The 20,097-nt window shown below is 34.5% G+C and overlaps 1 protein-coding gene across 1 annotated transcript in view; it reads left to right on the forward strand.

Annotated features, from left to right (window-relative positions):
- The first annotated feature begins 2,177 nt into the window (after window positions 1-2,177).
- The window catches only part of LOC140437242 (tubulin beta-1 chain-like), a 30,610-nt gene continuing 12,690 nt past the window's right edge, over window positions 2,178-20,097 (forward strand). Inside the window, exons 1-3 of the mRNA XM_072526644.1 lie at window positions 2,178-2,486; window positions 18,769-19,036; window positions 19,108-19,485. Coding sequence (XP_072382745.1) covers window positions 2,430-2,486; window positions 18,769-19,036; window positions 19,108-19,485 — 703 coding nt within the window. The 5' untranslated portion in view covers window positions 2,178-2,429. The remainder of the gene's footprint in view (window positions 2,487-18,768; window positions 19,037-19,107; window positions 19,486-20,097) is intronic.

A 20,097-nucleotide genomic window follows, 5' to 3' on the forward strand; every position in this document is an offset into this window, starting at 1 on the left:
ATTGAAATGTTCTTTTGGTGGTTTCTTTGGCCACCTTTGCCTTAGATGAAGTGTCTCAGAGGACTTGTTAATAGCAACTGAGTTGCTAGCCCTTAGACTAAGTGTTTCAGAGGATAGCAACTCAGTTGCTATCAACAAGTCCTCTGAGATACTTCGTCTAAGGGCTAGCAACCCCAGTGGAGTTCTATGTTGCCATGAAGTTAATTTTAATAAGATTTAAAGGGTTTTTATCCATATATTTAGTGGCTTCAAACATGTAAATCTAGATAGCACTGATGATGAAATAGTCATTTCGAAAACGTTCTGTGATGTAGCCCTATAGGATTTTTATATTAATATACCTTTTATAAAAGATTTTTTTAAATAAAAGTTTTGTGATTTATGGTGTACAACCAACTACGGGAATTCATTTTCATTTTAATTTAAGAGAGTTGGAGGTTGGTGCTGTGCGTTTGGATTTTTTTGGTTTTTGGGTTTGGATTGTGTAAGATATGCGTGAAGGAGTATACATAATTGAGTATTTGCATTAAAATTTTCGATGGTGAGAGATAATTTTTTCTCAATGCTTCTTTGAATGGATGAACACGGTGATTGTCTCGTGATTTCGAGTGTAGCTTGTAGATTCTTTTCTTCCGACGTTTTTTCAGTTGAAGTTTTAGTGACAATGTCCTTATCGGCAATTATACTTCTTTCCATTTCAATAGGCGGTTGTAAAATTTCTGGAGTAGAAGAAATTGAAGATGGTTTTAGAGTATGTGTAATATTTGGATCACCTACTCTAACTTGATATAATTGGCTATCAATGTCGATATAAGACTGCGAATTTGTGGTTGAAATAGGATTCGGTATATTTAAACTTGGAGCCTGAGTGATTGATGTGTACTGTTCATGTTTGGACAATTATTTGGAATATAGCCTAATTGCTTACATCTATAACATGTCAGATTGTCTTTAGATATGAAAATTCTGTAGCTGGTGTTTGCACAAGTTATTTCAATATAATCTGGGATAGTGATATTATGTGGGCTGATAAATACTTCTCTTCGAAAGCTTAATATGTGGTTATACTCTGGTAGTGTAGCACCGATTTTTAAAAACGTTATAAGGGAAAAAGGGAAACTAGGTTTAAGTCCATCTCTTTTAATTCCCGGGTAAGTAATCATATGGGATTGTTGGACATACATTGTCTTTCTACTGGCGTTATAAGTCTTCTAGCTCGTAAGATTTCTCCTTGCACTTTAACAGAACCGTATTTCTCCATAAATTCATCTAGAGTGAGTTTACTATTTAGGCATTAGCATATTCTGTTATTGGATAAACGAGAAGAAAATAAAATATTTTTTGGATTAATTAAAGTGCCTAATGGGATCAAATAATCCTGAAGACGGGCGTTATTTGTAGCACTGAAAATAATCGCCTAATCTTTAGTAGGAAACTTATGCTATTAAGCAGCTAAGGAATAAGATCTGCTCTTTGAAGAGACGTTCTGTATAGTGATAGCGGACGACATCCTACAACACAAACCATACATATTCTCCTACAAGTTAATTATTGTTTATAGTAGCAGAAAAAGTACCTCTAGTACCTCTCTGTGTCAGCAAAAAACAATACTGGTTGTTGTTTATTTATTATAAATTATAATTATTTATGATCGATGAACCATTAAAAAATCTAAAGTTTTTAGATTTACGATTTTAGTTTAATCTAAATTTTTCTGCTATATATAAGTATTAGGTTCATGTATATTTATGTGATCAACTAATCCATGCATAATTCTTAAAAAGGTTGTATTAGCATAGATTAACTGAACATCTTCAATGTATGTTTACTATATTTTCTTCGTATTTTCGTGAAGATTAGACAACAATGTCTTGTTTTTGTACTATAAATTCGTTTCGGGAATAATGTCTTTATAATTCGCTATAATTCCTGATAATGTATAACAGAATTTTATATTTTCATATGCATTACTTTTGTTTTTAACTGTAGTTAGGAACTACGGCAATTATACTTATTAACAATGTGTGCTTCCTGCGATTATATTATATGTGTCAGAATAAGTAAAAAACAATTTTCAATAACACGTAACATCAACAGTATGAGTATAGTTTTAGTGTTCATTCAAAAATTTACTCTCCGATAACCTATTGCTATTTTAACATGATTTTTTGTTTGTTATTCTATTGGAATATCTTGAGTAGTAATTAGTATTTCATTTTTCAACTAGAAAATAAAGAAAATAATATGTAATGTGTAAAAATAAGTATTACTTAATTTAATCTGAAGTATTAATATTTTATTTCTACAACTGCTTACTAAAGGTGTAAGTACGCAGCTATCTTATCTTATCGCTCGCTTAAATCAATCATAAAAGGAATTCAGACTTGAATCTAAACCGGGCGGTGGTAGACATTAATCAAGTTGGAAAAATGAGGGAAATTGTACATGTGCAAGTTGGACAATGTGGAAATCAGATAGGTTCAAAAGTAAGTAAGCATTTAATTTTTATTTTCGGATAGAATTTTTGAAAGAAGTTAAATCAGAACATTCATATAGGTAATACAGTAATATTTTTAGTGGGAGAACAAACAGATTAAAATTTTATTATAAAACCATTAAAATATCAATAAGATATATTAGTAACCTATAAATACATGTCTCATGTTTCAGTCCACGTCATTTTATGTTATATGATTTGGGCTTGCATATGATTATAATCATACATTATATATATATATATATATATATATATATATATATATATATATATATATGTATGTATATATATACAGGGTGTAGTAAAAATATAGTTTATAAATTAAACCACATATTCTGCAGACTAAATTGACTTGATTGAACTTAACTTTAACCAGTACAAATATGCACAGAAAAAAGATTAGTCCTTTGAAATTATAAAATGAAAAGCGATATTTTTCAATATCTTGTTAAATGTTTAACATACTTAAATAAAAAAACAACGAAATCTGTGTGCTCCATAAACATTTTATGAAAGTTATGATCCTCTAAACCGCCCTTTTCAATTTTTGTGTGTTACAATTAAATTATTACTGTAGCACCAATAAATTAAGGTAATGTTTTTGAAACTTTTCGAAATCCTAGTTTTTCTTGAGATATGGCCTCTTGTTCACTCCGTATACTTAAAAAATTCTGTAGTCGGCTGTTAAAATCTCGTTGCTATGGATACTATTAAACAGTAGCATTAACAATCTTGTAAATAATACATAAAAAAGATTCCGATTATTATACATTTAAGATTATTAAGAAAAATTAAAATTTTGTTACAATGACGCATGCAGAGTCAGAAATGGAAGATATGCATTTAATTCTGAGTAATTTTGTCAGACTAAATTACGGTTTCAGATATCTCTATTCAGTCTTGACGCCCTGGAGGGAGTGTAGTGGTTGTCTTGATATCGTGTATGGTCCGTCTCCACAGATTTCTGTCTCTGGTCATTTCTATTACATAGTAATAGTCTCTGCATATTATCTATGTCTGATCTCATGACATGTCCCAAATATTTTATTTGTTGTAGTTGGATTTTGTCGGAGAGTATCTTACATATATTATCTTTAGTTCTTTTAGAATAGAATCTACGGTCGGTTCAAAGAATTTGTAACATTCTGTTTCAGCTGAACATTTCAGTGGCTAAGATTCGAATCCATATATCAGTACCTACTGGAAATATTAATGAGTCGACAAATTTCATTTTTAGGGCTTTTGAAATATTGGAGTCTTTTCATATTTTGGTTATTTTTTCCATAGCGATCTTAGCTATCTCATATCTACGTTTTATCTTCTACTGGAGCGTCCCTGTTTTTCTGATCAATGATCCTAGATATAAGAATGAATTTACAACATCAAACCGGTTAATTTGGGTTATCTGTGGATGATTATTGTGTTGCCTCTCCAGTATCATGATTTTTTATCTTTGCTAATTATTTAATTCCCGAACAAAAAACGACAAAAAAAAGACTACTTAGCTTCTCTGGATCTTGTCCTAATAAGATCTTTGTTGCATATCCCTATTATTCTTCCACCTTCACTATTCACTTCAAAGAATGCATGATCAACAACTCAACACCTGGAACCATTGGTATACAACTTCTAGTGGTTGGTTCAATGCTGAATTGTTCGTTGAATATCTTGAATATTGTATTTCAGTTGTGAAATAATTTCCTGAAAATAAAGTGTTGCTTTACATATATATGGCCAGGGATAATGGAATATATATATATATATTTAACTTTTCCTCCGCATACCAGTCACAAATTGCAGCCTTTGCGTAGGTCTGTTTTGGCCCATTTAAAAATTATTTTAATATTGCCAGCAAACATCGAATGCTGAACCACCAGGAAAGCCTATATTTATTAACGACGTGTCAGCATTGATAGTAAAAGCATTCCCATTGACATTTATCCCAAATAACATTTTATCAGGTTTCACAGCAGCAGGTGTATGGTCATTTAATGCAAACGTGTTTTGAGACCGTAAGTTCCTACCAGCTGAAGTGACCAACAGGCCATATAACTGCCAAAACAAACTGAAATGAAAGAGACATAACTTATGGAGGTAAACGAAGCCACACCATCTACAAGCGGTGCGCCAATTCCCACTATTGGAATGACTCCTGAACAAATTCGCCCATTTCCGAAGACGCCAAGTCGTAAGTCTGGTGGAAGGAGAAGGAGTCCAGGTAGATGTATGATTGTCACAGACTCCCCGGTGTTGCAGAAAATGAAGGAACAGAAAAAATAAAAACTGTAAGCCAGTCCCGAGGAGAAAAGAGGCTGTCAAATGAGCATTAGTCATATTTTCTTCGTCTGAAGATGAAGACCAGCTGGAGCTTAAAGACATCTCTGATGGAAGCAAATTTTACTAAGTTCCGAAGATGAAGACATTCCACCAGACAAAGTTAAATTAAAGAAAACGGAATATTTATTTTGTCTTCCCAAATCTTGAAGATATTGCCGTCGTGCAGCATTCAAGCATAGTGAAAGGGTTGCCTGTGCCCATAATACAAATAATACAAAGAGGATTTCATTTTTTGTTAGGTAACGGGGAATCACAGTTCGATTCCGGGGAGAGAAAGCCTGAGAAAGATAGGTTAAAAAGGTCGTAGTCGAATCTATGTCCCTCGCCGACGCACCGGTTCATCGTACGCGGTGTTAAATGTGGCTTATTCTTAATACAAATAATAAATTATTTTATGAATTTAAATTAAAATAAACTTAAAACAATTCACAAATAATATTAATTTACTCGTACTTTACATGTATTAGGATTTCAAAAAAGTTGGATGTAAAAAGTTGCGGCGTGGGGGGAAGGGGGGTGGTTCTGGCGCATATTTGTTTAGAATTTAGGTTGACGCCTGTTTTAAGAGTTTGGATTGGCGCCTTTTTATGAGCCAATCCGGCCCTGACTGTCCACTTTCCTGTCCATACCCTGTCCATACTAACTGAGTATGGTTAGTACTCATTTACTCGTTGATTATAATAGATATTTTTATTATCTGTTTAGTGTCTACATCTACCTTCTTTTACCGGGATCAAATATATTTCAGTTTCAAATGAAATAAAAAAAATAATTGTAAATTTTATCTCAAGGTACATGCGTTTCCCCTACATTTCTTTATAATTCATGTAACTAATTTAATTATTTGGGTTTATTATGAATTTTTTATAAAAATTTTAACCTTGGTAAACATATAAATCTTTTGGGCACACATTTACTTATGTAAATATTAAACAACTGATTATTTTGTGCGTGAACAAGGACAATGCAAATTCATCGCTTATTCATGTACAATTGTAAGAAAATGTTATGCATTTATAAAATCTTACTATAAACAGAATTATGTATGATGAGTTTATCAGTAAAAAATCGTTTTATAAATTACTTTAGAAAAGATATGACTGCATATCGTCACTCAATTACAAGATTTTATCTGTGATATCATTTTAAGGGCTATTATGTTGATTTATAAAAATTAAGGATAATTCTTAAGGCTAAGCTAAGATATATTATTATCACTTCTCACGTAACAACTAGTAGGCAATATTTGATTTTGTTTCATATATATGTCATAAGCATAAGCATTGTTTTGTATACAAACTGGTGAACTGTCGAACTCTGAATGAATAAAACCAATTAAAATAATATACTCATTATTATTATGAAAATGAAATAAAAATTATTAAGAAAACCGTTATAAAAGCTATTTGGACGTGGTAAAAAGATATTCTCAAATCTAGTCATTTATTGCCAGTTTACTTGATTATAACAATACAATTATTGATTACATCAATAACCTCGTTCGATTAAGACTTCTTTTTATGTCCTATTTGCAACCGTAGTTTACTCTTAGTACGTACTGCAAAATATTAATCAAAAACTGGAAATGAATCATCATCATCATTCTGACTTTACAACCCTACGTGGGTCACCTTTCTCCGCCAAGCACGTATTCCCGTATTTCTCATGTCTTCAACGATGTTATCAAGAAACCCTGTTCTGGGTCTTCCTCTTCTTCTCTAACCAATTGGTCTATCTAGGAGCGTGTTTCTAGCTGGGTAATTTTGTTCCATCCGCATTACATGCCCTATCCACCTTAGACGTCCTATCTTAATATGTTTTACGATATCAGGTTCCTGGTATATTCTATAAAGTTCGAAGTTGTATGGTCTTCTCCACACTCCATTGTCATTTACGGCTCCATAGTTTCGCCTTAGTACTCTTCTTTTGTTAGAGTCCACGTCTCTGAACCATATGTTAGGACTGGCGTATTATTGTTTTGTAGAGTTTTATTTTTGTATTTCTCGATATAATTGTGGATTTAAGGAGGATATTGAGCCCAAAATAGCATCTGTTGGAAGTGCAAATTCTGCGGTTTATCTCTGCGGTAGTATTACTTTCAGTGTTAAGGGGCGCTTTCAGGTATACAAATGTGTTCACTGCTTCGATGACGTCGTTTTCTATAACAAGTGGTTATAGGATTTGTGGTTGCGTGCTTATTTTCATATACTTCGTTTTGTTGGTGTTTATTATTAAACCCATTTTTGTAGCTGATTCTTTTAATGCTACATACGCCTCTCGTACAGCGTTTTCCGTTCTCCCAACAATATTGATATCATCAGCATAGGCTAGGATTTGCACTGATTGGGAATTGCACTGGAAATAAATACATCAAGAGATAGCATTTGATAAAGAAGTTCATTTACTCCTTTTCGATCTCGGAAAATATCATGATAATATATCTCAAAATAAACCATGGGAAGATCTTTTCTTGGCTTGGATCTTTGGTTATTGAATCAGTAAAAAAAATAAGCAGTATATTAACTTTATAAAATATCAAAATAGTATCGTCGTAATGATGTTTGAATAGAATAAATAACATTAGAAAGATATTGTCTATACAAGTGACAAATGTGACCAGTTTTCTGTAGACTGTAGTCGAATAGAAAGGTCTACGAAGTGCACACACTCAAACAGCAAATATTAGTAATCACTAGACTTGGGCAAATATGTAAAATAAAGTGAAAAATATGCGCATAAATATGCACTAATTTACTCAAAAATATGTATTAGGTAAATATGCATTTCTTTTAGAAAATATGCATTAAATATGCAATTTTTATAGAAAATATGCATAGTACTAATGGAAATATATATTTAATAATGGTATATTTAATAATGGTTTATTTTAATAATTAGAAAACAATATAAATAAATTTAAAAAACTAAGTAGGTAATTGTAATGTACCTACTAATAAATTGTAATGAAAGTAGTAAAAAAGTAAAATACTATTCCTTAAAATGATGGAAACAATAAATGACCAAATGTTTTTCAAACGTTTCCAATTAAAGCTTAGGGCTTATATATGTGTACATATATTTGTAAATTGAGAAACTTCTTTCCACATCAACGAATGTAAGTGGAGCATATTTTAAATTACAAAAATATTTGGTTCTAAATCTATTTCGTCGCAAAAATTACCAACAAGAACGTCAGCTACCTCAGTAAGTTTATGAAAACAATTGCTTTTTTGAATTATTGTTTTAAACTTTGGAAAAATTTCTTTTCTGGTGTCACCTTTAACATTTTGACAAGCTGATCAAATTTCTTTTATTAAGGATATGCTTTCTAACAAGAACAACTTTGGTGATTCTAATTGAGTAATAGTTTTTTGAAGCAAACTAAAATTTGATTTAATAAATGAAAGTTGCTGCTGAATAACGTTGTTTTTACTAATTTGTTTCACATCTAGCAGAGATTGGGAACTTTTACCCGTTTGCTTTCAACCATGTTCCTCATCGTGTTAGAATGGGTTCTGATGGAAGTGGAATATTTAGAAGCATTTCTTTATAAAGTTGAATTCTTATATACAGCGTTTCACGTTAAGAAAATAACATTGCGGAGATAGGGCCATGTATTTCTTATGGACGATAGAAGCGCAGCGATGCCACGATGAACACAAGCACGATTCAGGGTTGTATAATTTGTATATTCGTTTTCACAGACATGAATTAAATAATTGTTTTTTAACGTAATTGACCAAAAGTGTCCATTCGAAACAAGAAAAGAAAAGTAGGGAAAATGATTTTAATTAAATAAATAGTATTTACAAAGATAATTTTATTTTATCTTATTTTAATTATAGTAACGACATTTTATTTGTTTTTCGGTAAGAATATCATATACCATGAATCATAGAAATCAGTAGAAAATATTGCTTAGTTAAATCATGCACTTTGCCGGCTATTAAATATTTAAAAGCAAATAAACGGACCGCTTGGAATGCGTATATCTAATTACTAATTATTGCAACTTAAAATAATACGGTGTGCGTATGTCAGCGATTTTATGTCGTTCTCTGAGACTACATAATGATAATAAAGCTTTGTGGTTCTTCAGTTGTTATTCTGACTTTACAGTTAAATGTTAATTGAAAATGGAAATTCGAAAAATATATCGACAATCTAGTAAACCGCATGCCTGAGAGTTTTGGCAACACTGATCTCCATAAGCCTAATGTTATTTTCTTAACGTGAAACGCTCTATAGGAGATTTGAGGAATACTCAACACTGAGGAATATACAACTCTGTTAATTCCATGTGTTAAACAAGTAACGTGTATTAAGTTGGTATAAAATATTTTTAAATTTTGTCCTGCCTTGACCATGAATGAAGATAATTATTAACAGAACAAAAGTTATGCAGATAGGAGAAACAATAGAAACTTAATATTGAAATTGTGTGCAGAAATGAACAAAATTAGAACAAGTTAAAACTTTTACATACTTAGGAGTAATAATAGAAGAAAGAGGATCTCTAGAAAAAGAAATCAATAGCAGAGTAGAGAAAATGCTATAACTGTATCATACAATGAACAAAAAATTTATATGCAGAAAATAAATGTCACGGAATACAAAAATGAAAGTTTTCAAAGCAGTTTATAGACCTGCCCTGACTTTTGGCAGCGAATCTTGGGTACTAACGGAACCGCAAAAGATCAAGATATAGGCTAGAGAGATGAAGTTTTTAAGAAGAGTTAAAAGCGTTGCCAATATGTATAAAATAAAGAACAGATAGAAATCCTGAAAATACAATCCACATTAGAGTTTATATAACAGAGACAGCTGAGTTGGTGGGGTCATTTAAACCGGATGAAAGATACCATACCAGTGAGAAGAGTGTCGGAAGCAAAAATATTAAAAAATAAAAAAAGATGATGATCAAGACAGACATGAGATAAAGTAACCGGAAAGATATTGGAGAGAAAGGGAGTGATGAGTCCTTCCCCACTCTGGGATTACTCTGTCCTATATTGATTGGAGGCGTAATCGTGATTTTAGTCTCAAACTAGTATAATAATATTTGACACTACAAGAAGAACACATCTTAATATATATTTCTTCAAACTTTTTTATCTATTCCAGGAATGTCTTGTACCCTGTGTTTAGAAAATGAACTAATTATTATGTTGTTTTATACTTTATCACTTTAAAATCAAATATTTCATCTAAACCACATGTATTTTGGTTACGAAATAAGCGAGATTATACTTTTTGTGTACTTTTGTGATGTTTTTGAAGATTTCGTTTCCAATTTAATATAGTTAATATTTAAAACGTTAAAAGGAATTGGAAAATTGAAATAAATGACATCATATTTTATTAGAGTATACTGATTATGTTTTTTTATTTATATCAAAATCTTTAAGAACTGATAAAATTTAATAAACAGCTATTAATCATTACATTGTGACAACAAATCGATAAAGAATCAATTAAAATATATGATAATAAAATTTAAGTTTCTTACAGTGACCCAATTTCTAAGAATCTGCATAAATGTTAATGAAAATCTTGACATATAATTAAAATAAATAAAAAAGGTGAGAATCGTGAATAAAATTAAAAGTAAATATACAACTCTACCAACAGCAAAAAAAGAAATATATTGTTACGAATAACAATCGAGTAACAGCTGTTGGTATTCGGGATCCCCTTTTAACCAGAAGTGTCATGGGATGACATTTTTATACAATATACGCGAGGACAGTTTAGTATCGAGATGGTTTTATCAAATTAATTAATTTTTCAGTTAGTTAGTTCAGTATTTTGTACATTTTTAATAAAGTCTCAGTTTTTATAAAGTCTCACGTGTTTCAAGAAACCCACGGAACAAATTGGTGTCCGAATTGGGACATTTCAGTCGTCGAGCTAAGATGATTATTAGTTGAAAATGTCGAGAACTAGAGGTCAAAGCGATTTGCCGACGGATTCTGGAGCTGTTCTAGAAGGTCCTTCATACCAAGATTCTTCATTACTAGTCACGCTGCAGGGTCTGAAGACTACATTACAATAAAATGTAACAAGTAAGATGACCGAAAACCAGACTGCGTTGCAAGAACATGTGAAAGACAGTCAGGCTGCATTGCAAGAAAATCTAAATTCCATAAAAGAAAACCAAGCTACAATCCCGGAAGAGTTAAGTGGTCTTAAAGAAGACATGTTCGTCAAATTGGCAGGACTCGAGACGAGAATATAACAAAACAATTCACAACTTCGTGCGGAAGTGCATGATACTACTACACAACTGCGTACAGAGATACAAGTAGCCGCTACTGAGACTACAACGTAACTTCGCACCGAGATACAAGAGACTGTGAATGAGAATACCTCGTAACTGCGAACAGAAATGCAGGAATTTGACCTCAAATTGAGAGATATAGCCGAAATAATGAGTCAGGCAAATGCTGCAACTATTCCTCAATTCGCATGTCATTCCAGCTGAGCTAAAATCAAACCAGAAATATTCGAAGGCACGACTATAATAGTTGGTCAGTTTATCTAAAACAGTTCCTTGCAGCTGCACAAGCCAATTCGTGAACCGATGAAGGAAAAGACCACTACACTTGTAGTTTTCCTCCGAGGAGAAGCCCTGAATGTTTTGCAGATCACCTCTGAAGAACAGCAAAAGAAATTTTCCAGCTTAGTGTCTTAATTGTAAAAGCGATATGGTGACAAACATCTGCATCAAATGTACCAAACTCAGTTAAGGTCCAGACAGCAGAAATCCGGTGACTGAGGGTAACCCAACATCAAATAAACACTGGAAATGCTGCTCTCATTAAACAAGCGCCTAGAAGAGTACCGTTTGCAAAACTAAAAGAAGTCGAGACAATGTTAAAGAAAATAAATGCAGGATCAAGGCGTAATAGAGCCATCACAAAGTGCATGGAGTTCCCCAGTTGTCTTGGTAAAAAAGAAGGATGGCTATAATAGATTCTGTGTGGATTACAGGAGATTAAATGATGTTACGGTCAAGGATAGTTATCCATTGCCTTGTATTGATGACATCTTGGATGCTGTGACTGGAGCGAAATGGTTTTCAACATTAGATTTGAAAAGTGAATATTGGCAAGTGGAAAAGGGTCCAGCAGATAAAGTAAAGATTTCAAAGACAAAGCGTTTTCAACTGGTTAAGGTCTATGGCAATTTGCTGTCCTGCCCTTTGGTCTTTGTAATGCTACAACCACCTTTGAACGTTTGATGGAGACATTGTTGAGGGGATTACAATGGAGATTTGTCTCATCTACTTAGACGACGTAATAGTTTATAGCCAAACTTTTGACAAACATCTCCACAACATTACCAGTGTTTTAAAGAATTGAGAAGTGCGAATCTGAAATTGAAACCTAAGAAATGTCAGTTAGTCCAAATCCAAAAGCTAGTGGCCTTCCTTGGACATGTGATTTCATCTGAGGGATTTTCACCGACCCTGAGAAAATAAAAACCGTTAAGAACTGGCCAGTCCTTGGAGACAAGCATCAATTGAGATCCTTTTTGGGCTTGTGTTCATACTATCGTCGCTTCGTTAGAGTATTTGCTGATATTACAAAACCTTTACATAAGCTAACGGAAGCAGATCAACAGTTTAACTGAAATGAACAGTGCCCAAAAGCTTTTGATAAACTGAAAGACACTCTCATCACTGCACCAATACTGCCACCATCTCATTCCGTGACAAGTTTCATAGTCGACACTGATGCTAGCAACGTGGGTTTTTGGTAGCGTTCTTTTGTAAAACATCGATGGGATAAAAACGTGTTATTGGATACTTTAGTAAAGTCCTCTAAAAAGCCGAAAGAAACTATTGTGTAACTTGAAGAGAATTACTTGGTATGGCGAAAATATTGGACGAAAGTTTCTTATTCGGACCGATCACGCCTCTCTTCAATGCCTCTTGCAGATGTATGATTTTAATATTGAACATCGTAAAGGTACTCAACATCATAAAACCGATACCCTGAGTAGACGACCTTGTCTAGAAGAGTGCAACCACTGTAGCAAAGTTAAAGCAACTGAACCCTTAGTTATGGCCAATTGTATAAGGACCCAGATTAGAGCAGGATATCTTTGGAGTTCTACAATCCTTCGTGCAGAACAACTTGCAGATAGTGATATTGCACCAATCCTTACCAAGATAGAAAAAGGTACGGGTCGACCAACCTGGTCGACTGGTAATTGGTGAATGGTATTTTACACAGAAAATGGGAAAGTCCCGATGGAAGCCAGCACAAATTTCAACTTGTCCTCCCAAAAAGTCGAGTTAGTGAAGTACTTTTGGAGTAACACAGCGGTGTATATGAAGGCCATTTGGAAATAAACAAGGCTCTAGCAAAAGTCCGGGATCGATTCTACTTGATGAGATGTCGCTCGGATGTTAAGAGGTGTGGCCTGATGAGACAATATTTGGTCGGAGCTGCTTTCGAAAGGATCGCTGTAGACATCGCTGGACCGTTTCCCTGTACAGTATCTGGCAACCGGTACATTTTAGTGGTTTAGTGGCCATGAATTACTTCAGTAAATGGCCGGAGATCATGCCTCGACAGTCGCTGAAGTACTAGTTAATAACTTATTATGTCGTTTTGGAGTTCCAAGAGAAATACACTCCGACCAAGGTCGAAATTTTACATCGAATCTGTTCGAGCAAATGTGTCAGATGCTGGGAGTTGTGAAGACCAGAACCACACCTTTGCGACCTCTGTCGTATGGAGTGGTGAAGAGATTCAAGCTGAACTCATACTTTAACATCTTGGAATTCTTGTCAATAAACATCAAGATAACTAAGACAATTACATCCAGCTCTTCCTTCTTGCATATCGAAGTACCAATTATGAGTCGACAAGCGAAACACCAGCGAAAGTTTTATTTGGGAAAGAGTTGCGGCTTTCCGCTGATCTATTATTTGAAACTCCTGAACCCCGCGAAGAATACAACGATAGCTACACCTAAAAATTATCTAAAAGAATTGATGATGTTCATGTTAAGGTTCCAGAACATTCGAGAATGGGGAGCGGTATTTGGGGGTATATATCGCCCCCGTATAACAATACGTTATACGGGGGCGATCTACAACGCTACAGAAGTCATGGGAAGGTCCGTATTCCGTGGTAGCCTGAATCAATTATGTTGTCTACCGAATCAAACGAATATATATATATATATATATATCGGTTTCAAAACGTCTTGCGTCGTTGTCCGATGCCTAATTTCCACGAATTTCTATCATTCCATTGTTCTTCGGTCAAGTCTCGGGAGCTCATTGCCTTTGTTATTCCCTCCTTCCATGTTCTTTTTGGTCTTCCTCGTTTCTTACGATTTGGTGGTATCCATTTCATGGCGATTTTTGGTAGTCTTGTTTCTGGCATTCTTTGAACATGGCCATACCATATAAGTTGTTTCCTTTCTATGTCTGTTGCCAGTGATCCATCTACCCCCATCCGATTTCTTATTTCATCGTTTCTAATTCTGTCTGCTCTAGATATTCGAAGTGATCGTCTAAATACATCCATTTCTGTTGCTTCGAGTTTTCTTTTATTGCTTTCTGTTAGTCTCCATGTCTCTGTACCATAGGTTAAGCTGGTTTTTATGAGAGATTCATATATATTGTATTTTCGTCTTTTACCAATTTCTGAGCTCCAAAGAACTCCGTTAAGGCATCCAATTGTTCTACGGGCCTGGGTTATTCGTTTTCTAATTTCCCTATTGTCTGTGCCTGTGGTGTCGAAATCAATTCCTAGGTAGGTATATTCAGTGCAGAATGCAATTTCGGTTGTGTCCATCTGAATGTTGGATAGTTCTGCGCCTATTGGGAGATATTTTGTTTTTTGTGTATTGAGTTCTAAACCCCATTTCTTGTATTCTTCCTGTAGTTTTCTGGCCATATATGTCAGGTCTTCTTTATCGTTGGCTATAAGGACTTGATCGTCTGCAAACTGTAGGGTATATAGGCAAGTTTCTCCCAGGTCAATGCCCATTCCTCTGCACTTTCTTTTCCACTGATACAGTGCTTTCGCCACGTAGATTTTAAACAATGTGGGGGATATGCAACACCCCTGCCGGAGTCCCTTGTTTACAGGAAATTTTTTTGAAAGTCTATTTCCAATTTTTATTCTCGACGTTGATCCTTCATAAAGCTGTTTAAGGGCGTTAATTACTGTGTGGTTAATGTTTGTTTCCTGCAAAACTTTCCATAGCTTTTTAGCGGGTACAGTATCATAGGCCTTCTGAAGGTCTATAAACATAAGGTGGGTTTCTTGATTGGTACTTGATCTTTTTTCTATTATTTGTTTCAAAACAAACACATTATCGGTGCAGCTCCTTCCCGCTCTAAAGTCAGATTGTTCCTCTTCTTCTTGTTCCTTATATTCTTGTTCGATAATGTCTCGAAGTATCCTTCCATATAGGCGACTTAAGGTACTGGTTACTGATATACCTCGATAGTTTGAGCAGTCCAGTTTACTTCCCTTCTTATGTATAGATGATATGAAGGATACTTTCCACTCATGCGGGACTGGTGCACCGTTTAGATATTGGTTTATACACCAGGTTAATCGTTCAAACAGTTTGTTAGTGCCGCATTTGATTAGTTCTGCTGAAATTCTCTCCGGACCTGCAGCTCGACCATTTTTTAGTAGTTGTATCGTTTTTATGACAGTCCTCTCATCGATGTTTATCGTTTCTCCCTGTATGTGTATTTCAGTTGGAGACATTTCTCTATATTCCTCTCTGTTTTCTGTTAATAGATTTTCGTAATGTCGGATCCAGTTCTCTGTTGTTATTAATTGTATGTTTGTTTCTCTTTTTTCATTTGATTTAACTTTTGTCAGGAGTTTCCACGTCTCTGAGCATTTTCTACCTCCCATATATGTGTCTATCTCTTTGCATTTTTTGTCCCACATTTCTCGTTTAGCTGTGTTTACTAGTTGTCGTGTTCTTTTTTTAATATCTTTATATTCTTCTCTATCCAACTCCTGTTTTGTATTTAGCCATTTGTGGTATGCTTTTTTCTTCCGAAGTACTAGTTCTTCAATTTCTTGATTCCACCAAAGTTTTTTACTAGCGGAATTAGTTTTTAGTCCAATGGCCTCCTCTGCTGCTTCTTTGATGCTACTCGTTATGTTTTCGTAAATTTGTTCTACTGACTGGTCTTCTTTATTATGTAGCAACTTTTCGTCTAATCTGTGCTGGTATAGGTTTCTTGTGCTTTCGTTGATAAGGCTGTTTAAGTTATATCGTTTGTTCGTTATCACTTCTGTTTGTTGAGGTTCCTCATTAACGTTATTGTCCTTGTTAGATTTAAAAGGAAATACCATTTTTGTCCTAACTATATAGTGGTCGGAACCACACGTCGGTCCTCTAAGTACTCTTACATCATTCACTTTTAAGGTAGTGCTTTGTTTGACTATTACATAGTCAATGATCGATTTTAGATTCCTTGTATGTTGTACCCATGTGTATTTGTGAATATCCTTGTGTTTATAGAAGCCGTTCATTATTCTCAGAGTATGACTCTGACACACTTGGATCAGCCTTTCTCCATTGTCATTCAGGTTTATTTCACCGTAGGGACCGATCACCTCACTGTTTATTCTTTGACCCACCCGGCTATTCAGATCTCCCAGTATTATCAGTTCTCGTGACTTTCCTATGTTGGTGATTATGTCGTTCAATTTTTCGAAAAACTCGTCCTTAGCAGCAATTGATTCGTCATCTGAGATGGCGTAGACTCCAAGAATTGTCACTGGCGTTTGATTTATGTTGATATTAACACGTATGATGTTTTCGTCGATTGTCTCGAAATCAGTTATTTTGTGTTTGAATTTTTTGTGTATCATTACAGAGACTCCTCTCTTTGCTCTTTGGTCTTTTGGGATGTCACTGAATATGTGTGTATAGTTATTTACAGTTTCTGTGCCAGTTCCTTTTTTCTTAGTCTCCGTCAAGACTACTATATCCATGTTGGCGTTTTTCAGTTCATGAATAACTTCTTCAATTTTTACTCTTATTCCCTGGACATTCCATGTAGCAATATTCAATATCCGTTTCCGTAGCTTGTGTCTTTTTCCATATAATCCGTCCGAAATTCCGAGGCAAGCATTAGGCTTTTTAGTAATTTCCAGTTTTTACAAGTGACAGGGAACTGGCCTGACGCCTAAACCCCCAACCTGGAGGACCAGGTAATTTTTCCTCAAGGTTTCTTGTGTTTTATTCCTGCCACTTCCGCCGACTTCGCCGTTTCGATTTTGTTCTCATCCACCTTCATCGCCGTTGTGGTCTTAGAATAGAGTATTGATTTTATACAATCCCTAAAATCAAGGGATGCCACTTCGCCATCCGCCATCCACGCCGTACCGAAGATCTTCTTCTCCGCCGTGCCTCCCGTTGTGGTCTTCACCTGTATCCCTAGGCAGGGGTCCGTGTTATACCCCACAGAACTGGGTCCCAACCTGAACTTAGCCATCTATTCACTCCGGCCTACTGAAGTGATAGATGCCCACCCCCGCGGCTTGGACGCGCCAGGTTGGAGTTACCCACGTGAGCGACAGAGAAGATGACTCTGTGCTCCGTGGGCCGAGTTAATGGGTATGTATGATTCCATACCCAAAAGTATCAAACGAATAAAAACAAAAATGAAGATCGTACATCTTCATCGATTGGCCCCATATCGAGGATACAGTAGACTGGCAGGGAGGGGGCAATGTTACTACTGACAATCGGGTGACAGCTGTTGGTATTTGGGATTACCCTTAAACCAGAAGTGTCATGGGATGACATTTTTATAGAATGTATGCGAGGACAGTTGAGGGTCGAGGTAGTTTTGTCAAATTAATTAATTTTTTAATATCAGTTAGTTCAGTATTTTATACATTTTTAATAAAATTTTATTCGTGATCCACGTGTACCAGAAAACCATGGTACAATATTACCATAAGAAGCTAAAATACAATACAAGCTAAATTTTACAATACGAACTACAAAAAGACATACTTTAACCAAAGAGTCCCAGTGTCCCAAATAAGCTTTTTGTTATATATTTACTGTTTTTGTATTATATAAACCATTGTTGATCCATAATATAAATTATCTACTTAGTAAACAGTCAATAAGTACATTCAGTAAGCTAAGCTTTAGACAGCTAGCAAAAATAATTATTACCAGAACAAATTTTTAAGTAAAAGAAGAGAAACATAAAAGGGCAGTTTTAAACACTAAAATGGAGTCTCCAAATTTAATTACAGAAATTTTTTCCTAGTTTCTATTTTCTGTGATCGATCATAGGCAGATAACGGCTACGTACCCACATCCATCAGTTAAAAATTTTGGTAAAGACCTGTCTTTCTGTCTTAAATTTTGTCTTCGACCTACCACTATGGATGATCCCTATAAGTACGAAACGTCGCACATACGTCGATATAATGGATTTCATAGTAAAAAGGATCTAGCAACCGGATAACGCAAATTCACGCACAATAGTATTAATCAATTTTTCGCATTTGCAAACATGGATAAACTCACATTTTGTCGTGTTCTGTTTTTAATTTTTGACTTGTCCATAATCTTCGTTTAAAATATTGCTTATCAAGACAAAATCTATGAAAAAATTTAACGATATTTACCATCAAAAAAACGAAAGCTTGAGAATATTAGAAATACAGATTATGCAGCAGTACTAGGACTTTTTGCACAAAGATCGACACTGTGCAGGAAAAGTGGTGTAGAGAAGGGCAGGCCTATATCTAACATTTGATGTGCTAAGACTAATATATAGAGCAATAAATTAGGAGCTTTTCACCTATGAGTCATTCAATAAATCAATTGGTTTTTCTTTTAAATCTCAGTAACTTCTAGTGAGTCATTACCTAAATTTATTCTAACAGTAACCTTTTTTTTAACAGTTCTGGGAGATCATATCCGATGAGCACGGAATCGATCCCCAAGGTCGTTATGTCGGTGATTCACAACTACAGCTAGATAGAATTAACGTCTACTACACTGAAGCAAGTGGGGGCAATTATGTTCCAAGAGCCATCCTTGTCGATTTGGAACCTGGAACTATGGATTCTGCCAGATCCGGTCCCTACGGAGCCCTTTTCAGACCAGATAACTTTGTTTTTGGACAATCAGGTGCAGGAAACAACTGGGCTAAAGGACATTATACTGAAGGTAAACAGTTAATACATGAATAATAAAACGAATTTAAAAACGATGTTATTTATTAATCCATATTTCTTTAGGTGCCGAATTGGTAGACGCTGTCATGGACGTTATTAGGAAAGAATCCGAAAGTTGCGATTGCCTTCAAGGATTCCAACTTACACACTCTCTTGGAGGTGGTACCGGTTCCGGTATGGGTACCCTTCTTATTGCAAAAATGCGCGAAGAATATCCCGATAGAATAATGAATACCTTCTCGGTTGTTCCATCACCCAAAGTTTCTGACACCGTTGTGGAACCATATAATGCTACCTTATCTGTTCATCAACTAATAGAAAATACAGATGAAACTTATTGTATCGATAATGAAGCTCTTTACGACATTGGTATGCATACTTTAAAACTGCCATCGCCCTCTTATGGAGATTTAAACTATTTAGTTTCTTTAACCATGTCAGGTGAGTACAAAGATATTACAAGATTTTATTAGTAGAGAAGGCCGTGTAATTTGAACCAGTGTATAAAACGATTCGATTCCATAATTCGAAAAATTAAACATTTAGTGACATCTTACTAATTCGATTGGCTACATACCACCAACAATTTTATTCCGAACAGAAGGTGTGATGAAAGGTTAGGTTAAAATTGTCCCTGAATTTTTTGAAAGTGAATAGATATTTTAAAATGTTAATAACATTACTTTGATTAGTACATATATACAAAGTTTTATCATATTTAAAAAGTTGAAATGTTAATTAGCTTAACAAAAAAAAAAATAGTATTCCGGAGATATTTAATATTGTGTAAATTGGTCCACTCAAATACATGTAATTTTGTCCTAATTCAAATTACACGGATTTACCACAAAAAATTGTTTTTTAATTTTAAAAATGACAATAATAAGTAATAGAAGAAGTAAAGAAAGCTGATATGTAATAGGAAGGCAACCAGATTTACTATAAACACTTGACGATCTTCTTAATCACATTATTGAGTTAGAAAAACTATTTTATGGTCTAACATGTGAAAAACTATTGAAACTACCTTACGAAGTCGCTGAAAAATAATAT

Source organism: Diabrotica undecimpunctata, chromosome 3 (assembly GCF_040954645.1).
Source record: "Diabrotica undecimpunctata isolate CICGRU chromosome 3, icDiaUnde3, whole genome shotgun sequence".
Classification (NCBI taxonomy): domain Eukaryota; kingdom Metazoa; phylum Arthropoda; class Insecta; order Coleoptera; family Chrysomelidae; genus Diabrotica; species Diabrotica undecimpunctata.